Source organism: Salvelinus sp. IW2-2015, unplaced genomic scaffold (genome assembly GCF_002910315.2).
Source record: "Salvelinus sp. IW2-2015 unplaced genomic scaffold, ASM291031v2 Un_scaffold1865, whole genome shotgun sequence".
Classification (NCBI taxonomy): domain Eukaryota; kingdom Metazoa; phylum Chordata; class Actinopteri; order Salmoniformes; family Salmonidae; genus Salvelinus; species Salvelinus sp. IW2-2015.
Window position 1 is genome coordinate 51,502 of NW_019943229.1, and position 15,184 is coordinate 66,685.

General features: G+C 43.3%; 2 protein-coding genes across 2 annotated transcripts in view; both read left to right on the forward strand.

The window, feature by feature from the left end:
- The window catches only part of LOC139024778 (P2Y purinoceptor 13-like), a 6,626-nt gene extending 3,150 nt beyond the window's left edge, over positions 1–3,476 (forward strand). The window contains exon 2 of the mRNA XM_070439715.1: positions 2,428–3,476. Within this exon, the coding sequence (XP_070295816.1) occupies positions 2,428–3,476 (1,049 nt within the window). The remainder of the gene's footprint in view (positions 1–2,427) is intronic.
- A 2,871-nt stretch (positions 3,477–6,347) lies between these two features.
- Positions 6,348–13,035, forward strand: LOC112072251 (P2Y purinoceptor 13-like). The gene is made up of 2 exons (XM_024139664.2): positions 6,348–6,399; positions 11,952–13,035. Exon 2 carries the CDS (start codon positions 11,960–11,962, stop codon positions 12,917–12,919), a length of 960 nt encoding a protein of 319 aa, XP_023995432.1. The 5' UTR covers positions 6,348–6,399; positions 11,952–11,959; the 3' UTR covers positions 12,920–13,035.
- Positions 13,036–15,184: the final 2,149 nt, after the last annotated feature.

Genomic DNA, 15,184 nt, shown 5'->3' on the forward strand with positions numbered 1-15,184 from the left:
CACTGTGAATACTGGATAATAGTGAAGATTACTACGACCTACAGTATCAGCCTTAGTCTCATCACTCTTGAAGGACAGGAGACATGAATGGCTGTAGCTTTTCCTTGTGGAAAATAATTCAGCCAATACTGTGATCTACTAGTAGGCACTGTCGCATACGGATAATAGTGAAGATTACTACGGACCTTCAGTATTCAGCCTAGCTCATACACTCTGTGAAGGACAGGAGACATGAATGGCTGTAGCTTTTCCTTGTGGAAGAATAATTCAGCCAATACTGTGTCCTATAGTAGACACTGTGCAATACTGGATAATAGTAAAGTTACTACGGACCTACAGTATCAGCCTTAGTCTCATACAACTTCTGATAGAGAGGCTAACTAGCTAGCTGCTCCGAGCTATTGAATAGAAGCTGGTACACTTCTGATAGAGTCTTCTGATAGAGAGGCTAACTAGCTAGTGTCGTGGAAAATCGGTTCAAAATATAACGCTTACAAGAACTTGTAAATTCAATTTAGGCTTTTAATACAACGTATCACAAGCCGGGATGGTCCGCGGATCACACACCGTTTCCCAGAGCCCTGGCTCTTGTATTTATACACATACAGCATATGAGTCCCTCACATATGCAAACGAAGATACTTTCCACCATTATCTTTTAGTTTAGGCTTCCTGCTTGTTTACGCCCAATAACGCCCATGTCTGGTTTCAGTTAGGTTATAATGGTGGCAGGACCCGTTCTTGTCCTAAAAATAATATATGTCTGTCTATCCTWTAGGCCTACGTCTTTGGCATGTTTGCCTTTATTAGAAGCAGCAGACTATATGCCCCTCTATCATTAGTGTGTTAATGTCAGCAGACTATGTGTCCCTCTATCATTAGTGTGCTAATGTACTCTTTGTTATGTTTGCCTTTATTAGAAGCAGCAGACTATGTGTCTCTTCTATCATTAGTGTGTCCAGTTMTCCTAGGCGCCTATYTGTCGCCTTCTCTTCCTGTAGTCTGTTTTAGTGTTCAGCTGTCCTATACGTCTATGTGTCGCCTTCTCCTCCTGTGGTCTGATGTACACTGTCTGTCCCTAAATGTATCATTCACTCCCACACTAGCTGCTCCGAGCTATTGAATAGCAGCCGGTACACTTCTGCTCTTATACACTCTAACTTAGAGCTCTTACCAAGCTAATCCTCTCTGGAAGAGCTGAGAAAAGGAAGAGGTGGATGTAGTATGTCGGCTACTACAGTATTTAAGGGGGTCAGCCGCAGTCTCAGCACTACCCGGTACACAGGACTAATRTGAAATCCTTCCTCAGAATATATCCTGCTGCGCAGAGGGATACCCATATTGGAGTGATCAGATCTAGTGCTATATGACTGTTTTTTTTTGCATGGGCTGCGTCTCAATCCACAGCATCCGTCTATGTCGGCCTTCTGCATCTGCAGTGGAAGGTGGCCGAGCTGCAGCTTTGTTTTTCAGACCCTCCAAAAAAAAAATATTCTCATGGAAACGTCTGTAGCGAACGGTTTGGCCTAAATATTACAACTCACACGAACAAAATGGTGTTCTCCGTTTTGCTCTATGATCCCCACAAGCTCCATGGGACTCGTCTGAAGTCCTTAAACCTTCATCTGAAGGTAACCCATACAAATGAATGGAAGTATGGAGATATATATAGATATTAAACCTTCATCTGAAGGTAACCCATACAAATGAATGGACGTATGGAGATATATATAGATATTAAACCATCTGAAGGTAACCCATACAAATGAATGGACGTATGGAGATGTTTCTTACACCTCCAAAATATAGGACAGCAACTTCAAAACCTTATTTCTTATGATACGTTTGTTTACTGTCTTTTTTGCGATTTCTGAATGTGTAATTCGATGCGTGGGCTTTAATAGTAAAGGCCAAATATTTTATCAAATCATTTTWCAATATATMTTGTATACCTAAAAGCATCCTAAAATTCCAAAACAAATGGCTTAGTAACATATGGAATTGAGGTTAACGGTCATTTTGGTCAATATTTARTTCAGATAACATTAATTGATAAGATTAATAAGAAATCAGTTTATATTTTGCTATGATTGTTGCTTTTCCAATAGTTTCTTCTTGGGYTCAAAATGGTAGGTTGAGGGTTAAATGATTGATATATAGATATTATTCATTGAACATGCTAACTGGGACTAGGTTTAACCTGTCTCTGGGAAACCAGCCGGTAARGTTTTGAAGAAGGTGTTTTTCTGATGGGGTATGACACTAAGCACATGATCCATTTATATTTTAAAATTGTATTCTTCAAGAAGCAATAACTACATATAATTTATTCAAAATTCTTAAAATGGATGTACCAATGCAGATTGCCTCTTTAATCTAGAAATTAATTATTATTTTAATCATTTTTCTTGCTAACCTCATTTGCAGATTCCTCAAAACTAGTAGCCACAATGGCATCACGTTCCCCTCCACTGGACTGTGGCTTTAATGAAGATACCATAAATATGGCTATATCAAGTCTCTACTTCCTGTTGTTCATCCCTGCCCTCATCATCAATGGGGTAGCAGTCTGGGTCTGCATGCAACTTCGGTCAACGTCTACCTTCATGGTGTATCTGAAGAACCTTCTGGCTGCTGACCTTCTCATGACCCTGACCATCCCTGTCAAAGCAGCCAATATCCTGCCCAGCGCTCCACTGACTCTGAAGGCCTTTGCCTGTCGCTACTCTGATGTTATTTTCTACCTCTGTATGTACATGAGCATCATTCTGTTGGGCCTCATCAGTCTGGACCGCTTCTTCAAGATCGTCAGGCCCTGTGGCAGGTTGTTGGGTCAGAACCTTGTCTTCGGCAAAGTGCTGTCAGCTTCCATCTGGGGGGTGCTGTTGGCCACTAATGTCATTCCAGCCATGATCCTGACCAATCAGGATCCCACAAACAAGACTAAACAATTCTGTATGGCAATGAAGAGCAACGTAGGACAAGATTTTCACAGTGGCGTGGTCAAATTAAACAACGTAATCTTCTGGGTGGTGTGTGTTCTTATTTGTTTCTGCTACATATGCATAGCAAGGAAGGTTTTTCAATCATACAGGAAATCAGGAAGCAGCAATGATGAAGGGAGGCATAAGACCAAAGTGCGTGTGTTTTTGGTTCTGGTGGTTTTCCTGATGTGTTTCGGCCCCTACCACTCCATACGGATCTCCTACACCTCGCTTCAGGTTACCTCAAGAACCAGCTGCACTAAGGTTGCCTTACGGATCTCTAAGAAGATTTCCTTGTGGATGTCAGCCATGAACGTCTGTCTGGACCCTCTCATCTACTTCTTCCTGTGTAAGTCCTTCAGGATCAGCCTGTTCAAGATGCTCCGTCTCTCACCTGGGACCTGTAGCTGGCTCGCTGGGAGAGGACCCAACATAATAGAGAATCAGACCCCAACACAGGAGGGAGACTCCTGTGACAGTACAGAAAATTAAAACTCTTTGGAATGATCTACTTTATGTTGTGAGAAGTTGTGTTTGACAGAGTATCATACTCCCTGGTGTAGGGTTAACTATCCAACTAGTTATACTAGAAATAAATCCACCAGGTGTAATGTACTATCCAACTAGTTATACTAGAAATGAATCCACCATGTGTAATGTACTATCCAACTAGTTATACTAGAAATGAATCCACCAGGTGTAATGTACTATCCAACTAGTTATACTAGAAATGAATCCACAAGGTGTAATGTACTATCCAACTATTTATATTAGAAATGTTACGTTACCGCCTTATTCTAAAACGGAATAACTAAATTCTTCCCTCATAAATCTACACACAATACCCAATAATGGAGGGCAGTACAGGCCCCATTTAACATCGACATGCTTGTAGTGGAGCGAGATCCTTGGTGTCCACATCACCAACAAACTGTCATGGTCCAAACACACCAAGACAGTCGTGAATATGGCACGACAACACCTTTTCCCCCTCAGGACACTGAAAAGATTTGGCATGGGTCCCCAGATCCTCAAAAAGTTATACAGCTGCACCATCGAGAGCATCCTGACAGGTTGCATCACCGCCTGGTATGGCAACTGCCTGGCATCTGACCGTAAGGCGCTACAGAGGGTAGTGTGTACGGCCCAGTACATCACTGGGAACAAGCTTCCTGCCACCCAGGACCTATATAATAGGTGGTGTCAGAGGAAGGCCAAAAAAATTGTCAAAGACTCCAGTCGCCCAAGTCATAGACTGTTCTCTCTGATACCCCACGGCAAGCGSTACCGGAGCGCCAAGTCTAGGACAAAAAGGCTCCTTAACAGCTTCTACCCCCAAGCCATAAGACTGCTGAACAATTAATCAAATGGCCACCAGGACTATTTACATTGATACCACCCATCCTCCATTTGTTATTACACTGCTGCTACTCGCTGATTATTATCTATGCATAGTCAATTTACCCCCACCTACATGTACAAATTATCTCAACAAACCTCTACCCCCGCACATTGACTCGATACTGGTAGCCCTGTATATAGCCTCGTTGTTGCTATTTTAATGAGTTACTTTTAATTTTTATTTAGTAAATGTTTCCTTAACTCTATTTATTGAACTGCATTGTTGGTTAAGGGCTTGTAAGTAAGCATTTCACGGCAAGGTCTACACCTGTTGTATTCGGTGCATGTGATAAATACAAGTTGATTTCATTTGAGTTGATTTATTTGGAATGATATAGCAAAAACAGGTTTTTAGAAATGTTTGCTAAAAACAGACATACCTTATTTACATAAGTATTCAGATCCTTTGCTATGAGACTCTAAATTGAGCTCAGGTGCATCCTGTTTCCATTGATCATCCTTGAGATGTTTCTACAACTTGATTGGAGTCCACCTGTGGTAAATTCAATTGATTGGACATGATTTGGAAAGGAACACAGCTGTCTATATAAGGTCCTACAGTTGATGGTGCATGTCAGAGCAAAAACCAAGCCATGAGGTCAAAGGAATTGTCCGTAGAGCTCCGAGACAGGATTGTGTTGAGGCACAGATCTGGGGAAGGGTACCAAAACATTTCTGCAGCATTGAAGGTCCCCAAGAACACAGTGGAAGAAGWTTGGAACCACCAAGACTCTTCCCGTGCAGCAGGGACTGGGAGACTAGTCAGGATCGAGGGAAAGATGAATGGAGCAAAGTACAGAGAGAGATCCTTGATGAAAACCTGCTCCAGAGAGTTCAGGACCACAGACTGGGGTGAAGGTTCACCTTCCAACAGGACAACCACCCTAAGCACACATCCAAGACAACGCAGGAATGGCTTCGGGACAAGTCTCTGAATGTCCTTGAGTGGCCCAGCCAGAACCCCGACTTGAACCCGATCTAAAATCTCTGGAGAAAGCTGAAAATAGCTGTGCAGAGACACCTGACAACCTGACAGAGCTTGAGAGGATCTGCAGAGAAGAATGGGAGGTGTACAGGTGTGCCAAGCTTGTAGCATCATACCCAAGAAGACTCGAGGCTGTAATTGCTGTCACAGGTGCTTCAACAAAGTACTGAGTAAAGGGTCTGAATACTTACGGTATYTAAATGTATATTTCATGTATTTTTTTTTACCTGTTTTTGCTTTGTCACTYTGGGGTATTGTGTGTAGGTTGATTAGGGGGGGAAGCTATTTAATCCACTTTAGAATAAGGTTGTAATGTAACAAAATGTGGGAAAAGTATATTAGTATATTCAAAATGAATCCACGGGGTGTGATGTACTACTGAAGTCCACACATTTACATTAAGAGAAGAGACAGAATACATCATCTTGTTTTTATGATGTTTGTAACGATGATGATTGCGGTGATGATTGTGTGGTTTTTTTTGCATATAGTACCAATGCATGTTTGGACAATAGGCCGCAGGGACTGAATATGTGTGCATTGGGCTAACTATTAGCTTTCCGGTGTTTTCCATATTGTATTACTATGGTGTGTTTATGTTTGTTTGTATGTTGAAATCACAAAATTAATTTCCATGTAAATGGACYAGTAAAGTATACTTCATATCATATACTATTTAAATTACATGCCAATAAAGGAATAAAGTGGTCCTATTAGGTTTCAGATATATTTCTGGTTGTCAGGTTAATCTAAAGTATGTCAAAACAAGACTATATTGTGTTAAATAATGTTGGGTAAGTGYTACACTGCATTAGAGAGTCACAATAACATTATCACCTGTTCTCACTGCTTTAGTGTCACTCTATCTCCCTGGATTTCCCTGGATTTGCATCTGTCTGGACATGTAGAGCCTTCTTGGGTATTTCAAGGGAAATTCAAGGTGTGAGTCTTATGAATTGTACACTGYCGTTGTGGCAGAGTTCCACACCACAGTACTGTCCTGTCTGATCACTGATTCTCTTCAGGTAGGTGAGTAAATCTTTAGTTCACTTGCGTCTTCTTATCCTTACTCTGAGCTGTTTTATGCATTGCTTCATCAAGGTACACTTAAAATAGATTATGATGGGGTTTATAAGTATAGTTAATAAATTGTTATTTATTTGTTTACTGGTTCTATAGTATCTGACTATTTAATAAAGAGTTATAAAACATTCATGATTATTTGCCTTACACAGATTTGTGGGTTGTCTTCTSTTGTTGTCTCAAGAGATTTATATTCATGGAGAAAAAAGGTTTTATGATTTCATTAGTGCTCAAAAACAGGTATTTGAAGTGAGTTTCGTAACATCCATTCAAATGAAATAGGATTCAGATGACACCAACTACATTGACTTGAAAAATTATATTAACTACTAATGCTTATTAATAATGCTAATGAATTAAAGAGCCTAGACAGAGGAAAACACACATTAGTACTGCTATCTAAACACTACAACTCTCAGCATTCACTCCAGTCTCAGTACTTCAGTCCTACTTCAGCTGGTTGTCACTTCAAATCATTAAAATAACTCCCTATAGCAAATAGTCAGATGATTATATAAGGTATCCTTTATGCTCAATACTCAATTGACGTTGTATTGTACACTAGTTGAAAATGAAAAATAATGAATGTGTCAAGCAACGTACACTCCCTTGTTACTGCCAATGGTTCTCACGGCTTTGGCATCAATTGTTAAAGAAAGAAACTTTGAAAGTCATAAACAAAAATGGCAAGTCTATTATGTATGTAACTTAGATAGAGACAGAGGTGGGGATAGTTCAGTGAGGATGTAGATACAGGTCTATAAGCTAATGCTAACTAAATATTGGGATAGAGGTGGGAATAGTTCAGTGATGTAGATACAGGTCTATAAGCTAATGCTAACTAAATATAGGGATAGAGGTGGGAATAGTTCAGTGATGTCAGATACGGTCTATAAGCTACGCTCACTAAATATAGGGATAGAGGTGGGAATAGTTCACTGATGTAGATACAGGTCTATAGCTAATGCTAACTAAATATAGGATAGAGGTGGGAATAGTTCACTGATGTAGATACAGGTCTATAGCTAATGCTAACTAAATATAGGGATAGAGGTGGGATAGTTAGTGATGTAGATACAGGTCTATAGCTAATGCTAACTAAATATAGGGATAGAGGTGGGAATAGTTCAGTGATGTAGATACAGGTCTATAAGCAACGCTAACTAAATATAGGGATGAGGTGGGAATAGTTCATGATGTAGATACAGGTCTATATGCTAAGCTAACTAAATATAGGGATAGAGGTGGGATAGTTCCAGTGATGTAGTACAGGTCTATAAGCTAATGCTAACTAAATATAGGGATAGAGGTGGGGATAGTTCAGTGATGTAGATACGGTCTATAAGCTAACGCTAACTAATATAGGGATAGAGGTGGGGATAGTTCAGTGATGTAGATACAGGTCTATATGCTAATGCTAACTAAATATTGGATAGAGGTGGGATAGTTCAGTGAGGATGTAGTACAGGTCTATAAGCTAATGCTAACTAAATATAGGGATAGAGGTGGGATAGTTCAGTGATGTAGATACAGGTCTATAAGCTAATGCTAACTAAATATAGGGATAGAGGTGGGATAGTTCAGTGATGTAGATACAGGTCTATATAAGCTAATGCTAACTTAAATATAGGGATAGAGGTGGGGATAGTTCAGTGATGTAGATACAGGTGTATATGCTAATACTAACTAAATATTGGGATAGAGGTGGGATAGTTCAGTGAGGATGTAGATACAGGTCTATAAGCTAACGCTAACTAATATAGGGATAGAGGTGGGAATAGTTCACTGATGTAGATACAGGTCTATAAGCTAACGCTAACTAATATAGGGATAGAGGTGGAATAGTTCACTGATGTAGATACAGGTCTATAAGCTAACGCAACTAAATATAGGGATAGAGGTGGGAATAGTTCACTGATGTAGATACAGGTCTATAAGCTAATTTATTTGTATTTATTTCCACCTTTAATTTAACCAGGTAAGCTAGTTGAGAAAAAGTTTTCACTTACAACTGTGACCTGGCCAAGATAAKGCAAAGCAGTGTGACACAAACAACATCACAGAGGTACACATGGAATAAACAAGCTTACAGTCAATAACACAATAGAAAAAAAGAAAGTCTATATACAGTAGYTGCAAATGGKTAGAGGAGGTAAAGCAATAAYTAGGCKWTAGTAGCGAAGTAATTACAATTTAGCAAATTAACAKTGGAGTGATAGATGAGCAGATGATGATGTGCAAGTAGAAATACTGGTGTGCAAAAGAGCAGAAAAGTAAATAAAAACAACATGGGGATGAGGTAGGTAGATTGGGTGGGCTATTTACAGATGGGCTACGTACAGCTGCAGAGATCGGTTAGCTGCTCAGATAGCTTATGTTTAAAGTTAGTGAGGGAAATGTAAGTCTCCAGCTTCAGCAATTTTTGCAGTTCGTTCCAGTCATTGGCAGCGTGAGTGAAGGAGGCTTTGTTGTGAAATAGGAAGCCGATTCTAGATTTCATTTTGGATTGGAGATGTTTAATATGAGTCTGGAAGGAGAGTTTATAGTCTAGCCAGAAACCTAGGTAATTGTAGTTGTCCACATATTCTAAGTCAGAACCGTCCAGAGTAGTGATGCTAGTCGGGCGGGTGAGTGCAGGCAGCGAACAGTTGAAAAGCATGCATTTGGTTTTACTAGCGTTTAAGAGCAGTTGGAGGCCACAGAAGGAGTGTTAGATGGCATTGAAGCCTATTTGGAGATTAGTTAACACAGTGTCCAAAGAAGGGCCAGATGTATACAGAATGGTGTTGTCTGCGTAGAGGTGAATCAGGGAATCACCCGCAGCAAGAGCGACATTGTTGATATATACAGAGAAAAGAGTGGGCCCGAGAATTGAACCCTGTGGTACCCCCATAGAGACTGCCAGAGGTCCGGACAACAGGGCCTCCGATTTGACATACTGAACTCTATCTGAGAAGTAGTTGGTGAACCAGGCGAGGCAGTCATTTGAGAAACCAAGGCTGTTGAGTCTGCCGATAAGAATACGATAATTGACAGAGTCAAAAGCCTTGGCCAGGTCGATGAAGACGGCAGCACATTGCTCTCTTTTATCGATGGCGGTTATGATATCGTTTAGTACCTTGAGCGTGGCTGAGATGCACCCGTCACCAGCTCGTCACCAGATTGCACAGCGGAGAAGGTACGGTGGGATTCGAAATGGTCAGTGATCTGTTTGTTAACTTTGCTTTCGAAGACTTTAGAAAGGCAGGGCAGGATGGATATAGGTCTATAACAGTTTGGGTCTAGAGTGTCACCCCCTTTGAAGAGGGGGATGACCGCAGCAGCTTTCCAATTTTTAGGGATCTCGGACGATACAAAAGAAAGGTTGAACAGACTGGTAATAGGGTTTGCAACAATGACGGCGGATAATTTTAGAAAGAGAGGCTCCAGATTGTCTAGCCCAGCTGATTTGTACGGGTCCAGGTTTTGTAGCTCTTTCAGAACATCTGCTATCTGGATTTGGGTGAAGGAGAAGCTGGGGAGGCTTGGGCAAGTAGCTGCGGGGGGTGTGGAGCTGTTGGCCGGGGTTGGGGTAGCCAGGAGGAAAGCATGGCCAGCCGTAGAGAAATGCTAATTGAAATTGTCGATTATCGTGGATTTATCGGTGGTGACAGTGTTTCCTAGCCTCAGTGCAGTGGGCAGCTGGGAGGAGGTGCTCTTATTCTCCATGGACTTTACAATGTTCCAAAACGTTTTGTAGTTAGAGCTACAGGACGCAAATTTCCATTTGAAAAAGCAAGTCTTTGCTTTCCTGACTGTTGGTTCCTGACTTCCATGAAAAGTTGCATATCCCGGGGACTAGTGACAGTGATGAGGGGTGGTCGTTTGACCGCGGACCCATAGCGGATGCAGGCAATGAGGCAGTGTTCGCTGAGATCCTGATTGAAAACAGCAGAGGTGTATTTGGAGGGCAAGTTGGTCAGGATAATATCTATGAGGGTGCCCATGTTCACAGATTTAGGGTTGTACCTGGTGGGTTTCTTGATAATTTGTGTGAGTTTGAGGGCATCTAGCTTAGATTGTAGGACTGCCACGGTGTTAAGCATATCCCATTTTTGCTCACCTAACAGAACGAACTCTGAAGATAGATGGGGGGCAATCAATTCAAATATGGTGTCCAGGGCACAGCTGGGAGCTGAGGGGGGTRTATAACAGGCAGCAACAGTGAGAGACTTATTTCTGGAGAGATTCGTTTTTTAATTATAAACTCGAACTGTTTGGGCATAGACCTGGAAAGTATGATAGATGCGGGTACAGTGGAGGTAAACCCAGGCACCGAGTGATGATAAGAGAGGTTGCATCTCTGGACACGCTAGTTATGCTGGGTGAGGTCACTGCATGTGTGGGAGGTGGGACAAAGGAGATGTCTGAGGCATGTTGAGTGGGACTAGGTGCTCCGCAGTAAACTAAAACAATGATAACTATCCTAAACAACAGTGTACAAGGCATATTGACATTTGAGAGAGCCATAAAGCGAAGCATAAAGCAATCACAGGTGTTGATTGGGAGAGCTAGCTAAGACAACAACGGGTAAGACAACAACCGCTAATCAGCTAAGACAACAACAACAGGTAAAATGGCGATGAATGGGCAGAGAGGGTCAGTTAACTACACACAGGGCCTGAGTTCTAGGCTGGAGCCGACAGATAAACAAAAAAATAAACAAAATGGCGTATCGTGACTAATGAACAGTCCAGCAGGCATCAGCTATGTAGCCAAGTGATCGTAGGGTCCAGTGAACAGCAATAGATGGAACAGGGAAGCCGCGGGGCAGTCTTTACTACACTAGCCCGCGGGAGACACAGCGTTTGAAGTCAGCAGGCCGGGGTAAGTAGAAGGGTCTGCTCCCACGTCCGGCAAAGGCCGGTTGAGGGCACAGCGGATGGAGTTACGTCGGCGGACCAGTCGTGGTGGTACGGCGGGGCGCCGTGACGACAAAGGGTCCTGGCCAGATGGCGAAAGAGGTATTGTAGTTGTAGTAATTTTGTTTACTAGCCAGGAGATGTGCCTGGCTCGCGGCTAACTGGTGCTAGCTTCAGGGCATGGGCGTTAGCCACTATAGCCACTCAGTAGCAGCTAGCTAGCAGSGATGATTCGATGCAAAGGTCCAGAGCTTACGACAAGGATCTGGTGGAGTAGTGGATTCTAGCCGTGTTGGGGTAGAGTCCGGGAGGCATCGGCTGTGTAGCCGAGTGATCACAGACTAGGCCGGGAGGTGGGCCTGGCTCAGGGCTAGCTTCGGGGCTGTGTCACTCCGTGGCAGCTAGCTAGCTTGTTAATGCTAACAAAAGCAATGCAAATCATGTTAAATGATGCAAGGGGATTCAAAGGTTTTCCTCAGTGTCTTCATTTTGCATGTTTTCGCATTGACCTAGGAAAGTCCTAGAATAAGTTCCTCATTTGGCAAACAATGGATTTGACTGAGATATTTCCATAACTTTTCTTCTCCCTTTTTTCAGATGCTACAATGACATCTAACCTGACATCCCCCCTGTTTCTTCTGGACTGTGGCTCTTTCAATTATCACGACCTAGATGTGGTTATCCCATGTCTGTACTTTGCAATGTTCCCACTTGCCTTGATGTTGAATGGGGTCGCGTCCTGGGTCTCCCTGCACCTGAGCTCAACCTCCACCTTCATGGTGTATCTGAAGAACCTTGTGGCCGCTGACCTTCTCATGACCCTGACCATGCCTATTGTGGCGGCCAGTAAACTTCCTACGTCATCTGTGGGGATACGACTGTTCTCCTGTCGCTACTCAGGTGTCATCTTCTACACATGCATGTACACAAGCATCACTCTACTGGGCCTCATCAGTCTGGACCGCTTCTTCAAGATCGTCAGGCCCTGTGGCAGGTTGTTGGGTCAGAACCTGGTCTTCGGTAAGGTACTGTCTGTCTCTGTGTGGGTGGCGCTGTTTGGAGCCACTGCTCTCCCTACCATTATCCTGACCAATCAGGGTGCCAGCAACAAGACGGATGCCTCCTGTATGTCCATGAAGAGCCCAGCCGGGGTCAGACTTCACACAGTGGTGGTTGTGTTCATGGATGTCTTGTTCTGGGCCGTGAGCATACTGGTTGTAGTTTGCTACATGTGCATCACCAACAAGGTCCTCCAGTCCTTCAGAAACTCCGGCAGCGAAAACAGCCAGGGCAAGCAAAAGACAAAGGTCCGTGTCTTTCTGGTTCTGGTCYTGTTCTCTGTGTGCTTCATTCCATTCCACATCGTGCGGATCCCACGCACCATTCAGCAGACCGACAATGTCATGGGCTGTTCTCAAGACTCCATCAACATCGCTCAGAAGGTGACCCTGTGGCTGTCCACCGTCAACATCTGCCTGGACCCACTCCTCTACTTCTTCCTGTGCAGGGAGTTCAGAGAGAAACTTATGGGGATGCTGAACAGAGGAGGGATCCTTCACAAATAACATCAGGCACCACAGAGAACCGCTCAACATAGACAGGGAGGAGTATCATCCAATTGGACATTTCTCTAATTGAGACAAAAACATATTGTAGACTATATAGGGGATTTGAATAAAATGTCCTGAGGAAAACTAAACAACTTTGTCTTAGATTGGTTTTCTTTTGTTCTATACTTGTTAAAATGTTTCTACCCATATTTGTTGGAGAGCAAGTTGGATTACTGTGATATGTGGTTGTCTCACCTAGCTACATTAAGATGGATGCACTAACTGTAAGTCACTCTGGATAAGAGTGTCTGATTAATGACTAAAATCTAAATGTAAAATGAATTTGGTCACACAAGCTGTTATTTCACTGTTACTTTAGCTTGTTATCACAGGGCATGTAAAGCCACCCATTGGGTATAAACTGGTTGAATCAATGTTTTAACGTAATTTGTCAACGTATTGTGACGTGGAATCTACGTGAAAAATAATATTGGATTTGACGACCAGGTGCTTTCGCTCTCTGAGGCTGACATGATGAAAACTCTCAAAAGAGTGAATAATCATCAAGCCGCCAGCCCAGATGACATTCCCCGGGCCGCGTCCTCAGTGTGTGTACTGACCAACTGGCAGATGTCTTCTCAGATATATTCAACCTGTCTCTGTCCCAGGCTGTAGTCCCAATCTGCTTTAAGTAGAGGACCAAACCTAGTTAGACCACCATTGTCCCAGTGTCCAAGAAAAACAAGGTGACATGCCCAAATGACTATCGTGCTGTTGCCCTCACATCAGTATTTTTTATTTATTTACYTAACCCTTYTTTTACCAGGTAAGTTGACTGAGAACACATTCTCATTTACAGCAATGACCTGGGGAAGAGTTACAGGGGAGAGAAGGGCGGATGAATGAGCCAATTGTAAGCTGGGGATGATTAATTGACCATGACATTGTGAGGGCCAGATTGGGAATTTAGCCAGGACACCAGGGTTAACACCTCTTAACTTCTCTGCGCTACGGATCCCTTTAGCGGGATCATTTTCCTAAACAACCGCTGAATTGCAGGGCGCAAAATATTACTAAAATTAATCGCTTACCTTTGATAATCTTCGGATGTTTGCACTCACGAGACTCCCAGTTACACAATAAATGTTATTTTTGTTCGATAAATATTACTTTTATAACAACAACAAAAACGTCATTTGGGTTGCGCTGTCACGCTCTGACCTTAGTTATTTTGTTATTTCTTTGTTTTAGTATGGTCAGGGCGTGAGTTGGGTGGGTTATCTATGTTTGTTTTTCTATGTTGTTTTTTTCGTTTGGCCTGGTATGATTCTCAATCAGAGGCAGGTGTCGTTTGTTGTCTCTGATTGAGAATCATACTTAGGTAGCCTTTTTCCACCTGGGTTGCGTGGGTGTTTATTTTCCGTATCAGTGTTTGTTCCATACGGGACTGTGTTCGGTTTTCATTTATTCTCTTGTTCCTTTTGTTTTTCTGTGTCCAGTGATATTTCATTAAAATATATTATGGACACATACCACGCTGCGCATTGGTCCGACATTTCTTACTCCTCATCAGAGGAGGACGAAGAGAACCGTTACAGAAACACCCACCACCAAAGGACCAAGCAGCGTGGTAACGGGCAGCAGCAGCGATCGCAGGAGTCCTGGACTTGGGAGGAGATTCTGGATGGTAAGGGACCCTGGGCACAAGCTGGAGAGTATCGCCGCCCCAAGGCTGAGCTGGAGGCAGCGAAAGCAGAGAGGCGGCGGTATGAGGAGGCTGGAAGCCAGAGAGGCAGCCCCAAAAATGTATTGGGGGGAGGGCACACGGGGAGTGTGGCTAAGTCAGGTAGGAGACCTGAGCCAACTTCCCGTGCTTACCGTGGAGAGAGGTGGTCCGGGCAGGCACCGTGTTATGCGGAGAAGCGCACAATGTCCCCAGTGCGTACGCATAGCCCGGTGCGCTACATTGCCGCTCCTCGTTTCGGCCGGGCTAGAGTGGGTATCGAGCCAGGTGCGATGAAGCCTGCTCAGCGCATCTGGTCTCCAGTGCGTCTCCTCTGTCCGTGTTATATGGCACCAGCCCTACGCACTGTGTCTTCCGTGGGTCTGCACAGCACAGTGCGTCCTGTGCCTGCGCCCCGCAAGTGCTGGGCTAAAATCAACATCCAGCCAGGACGGGTTGTTCAGGCCCTTAGTTCGAGACCTCTAGTGCGCCTCCACGGACCGGTCTATCCTGTGCCTCCTCCAAGGACCAGGCCTCCAGTAGATCTCTCCAGCCTG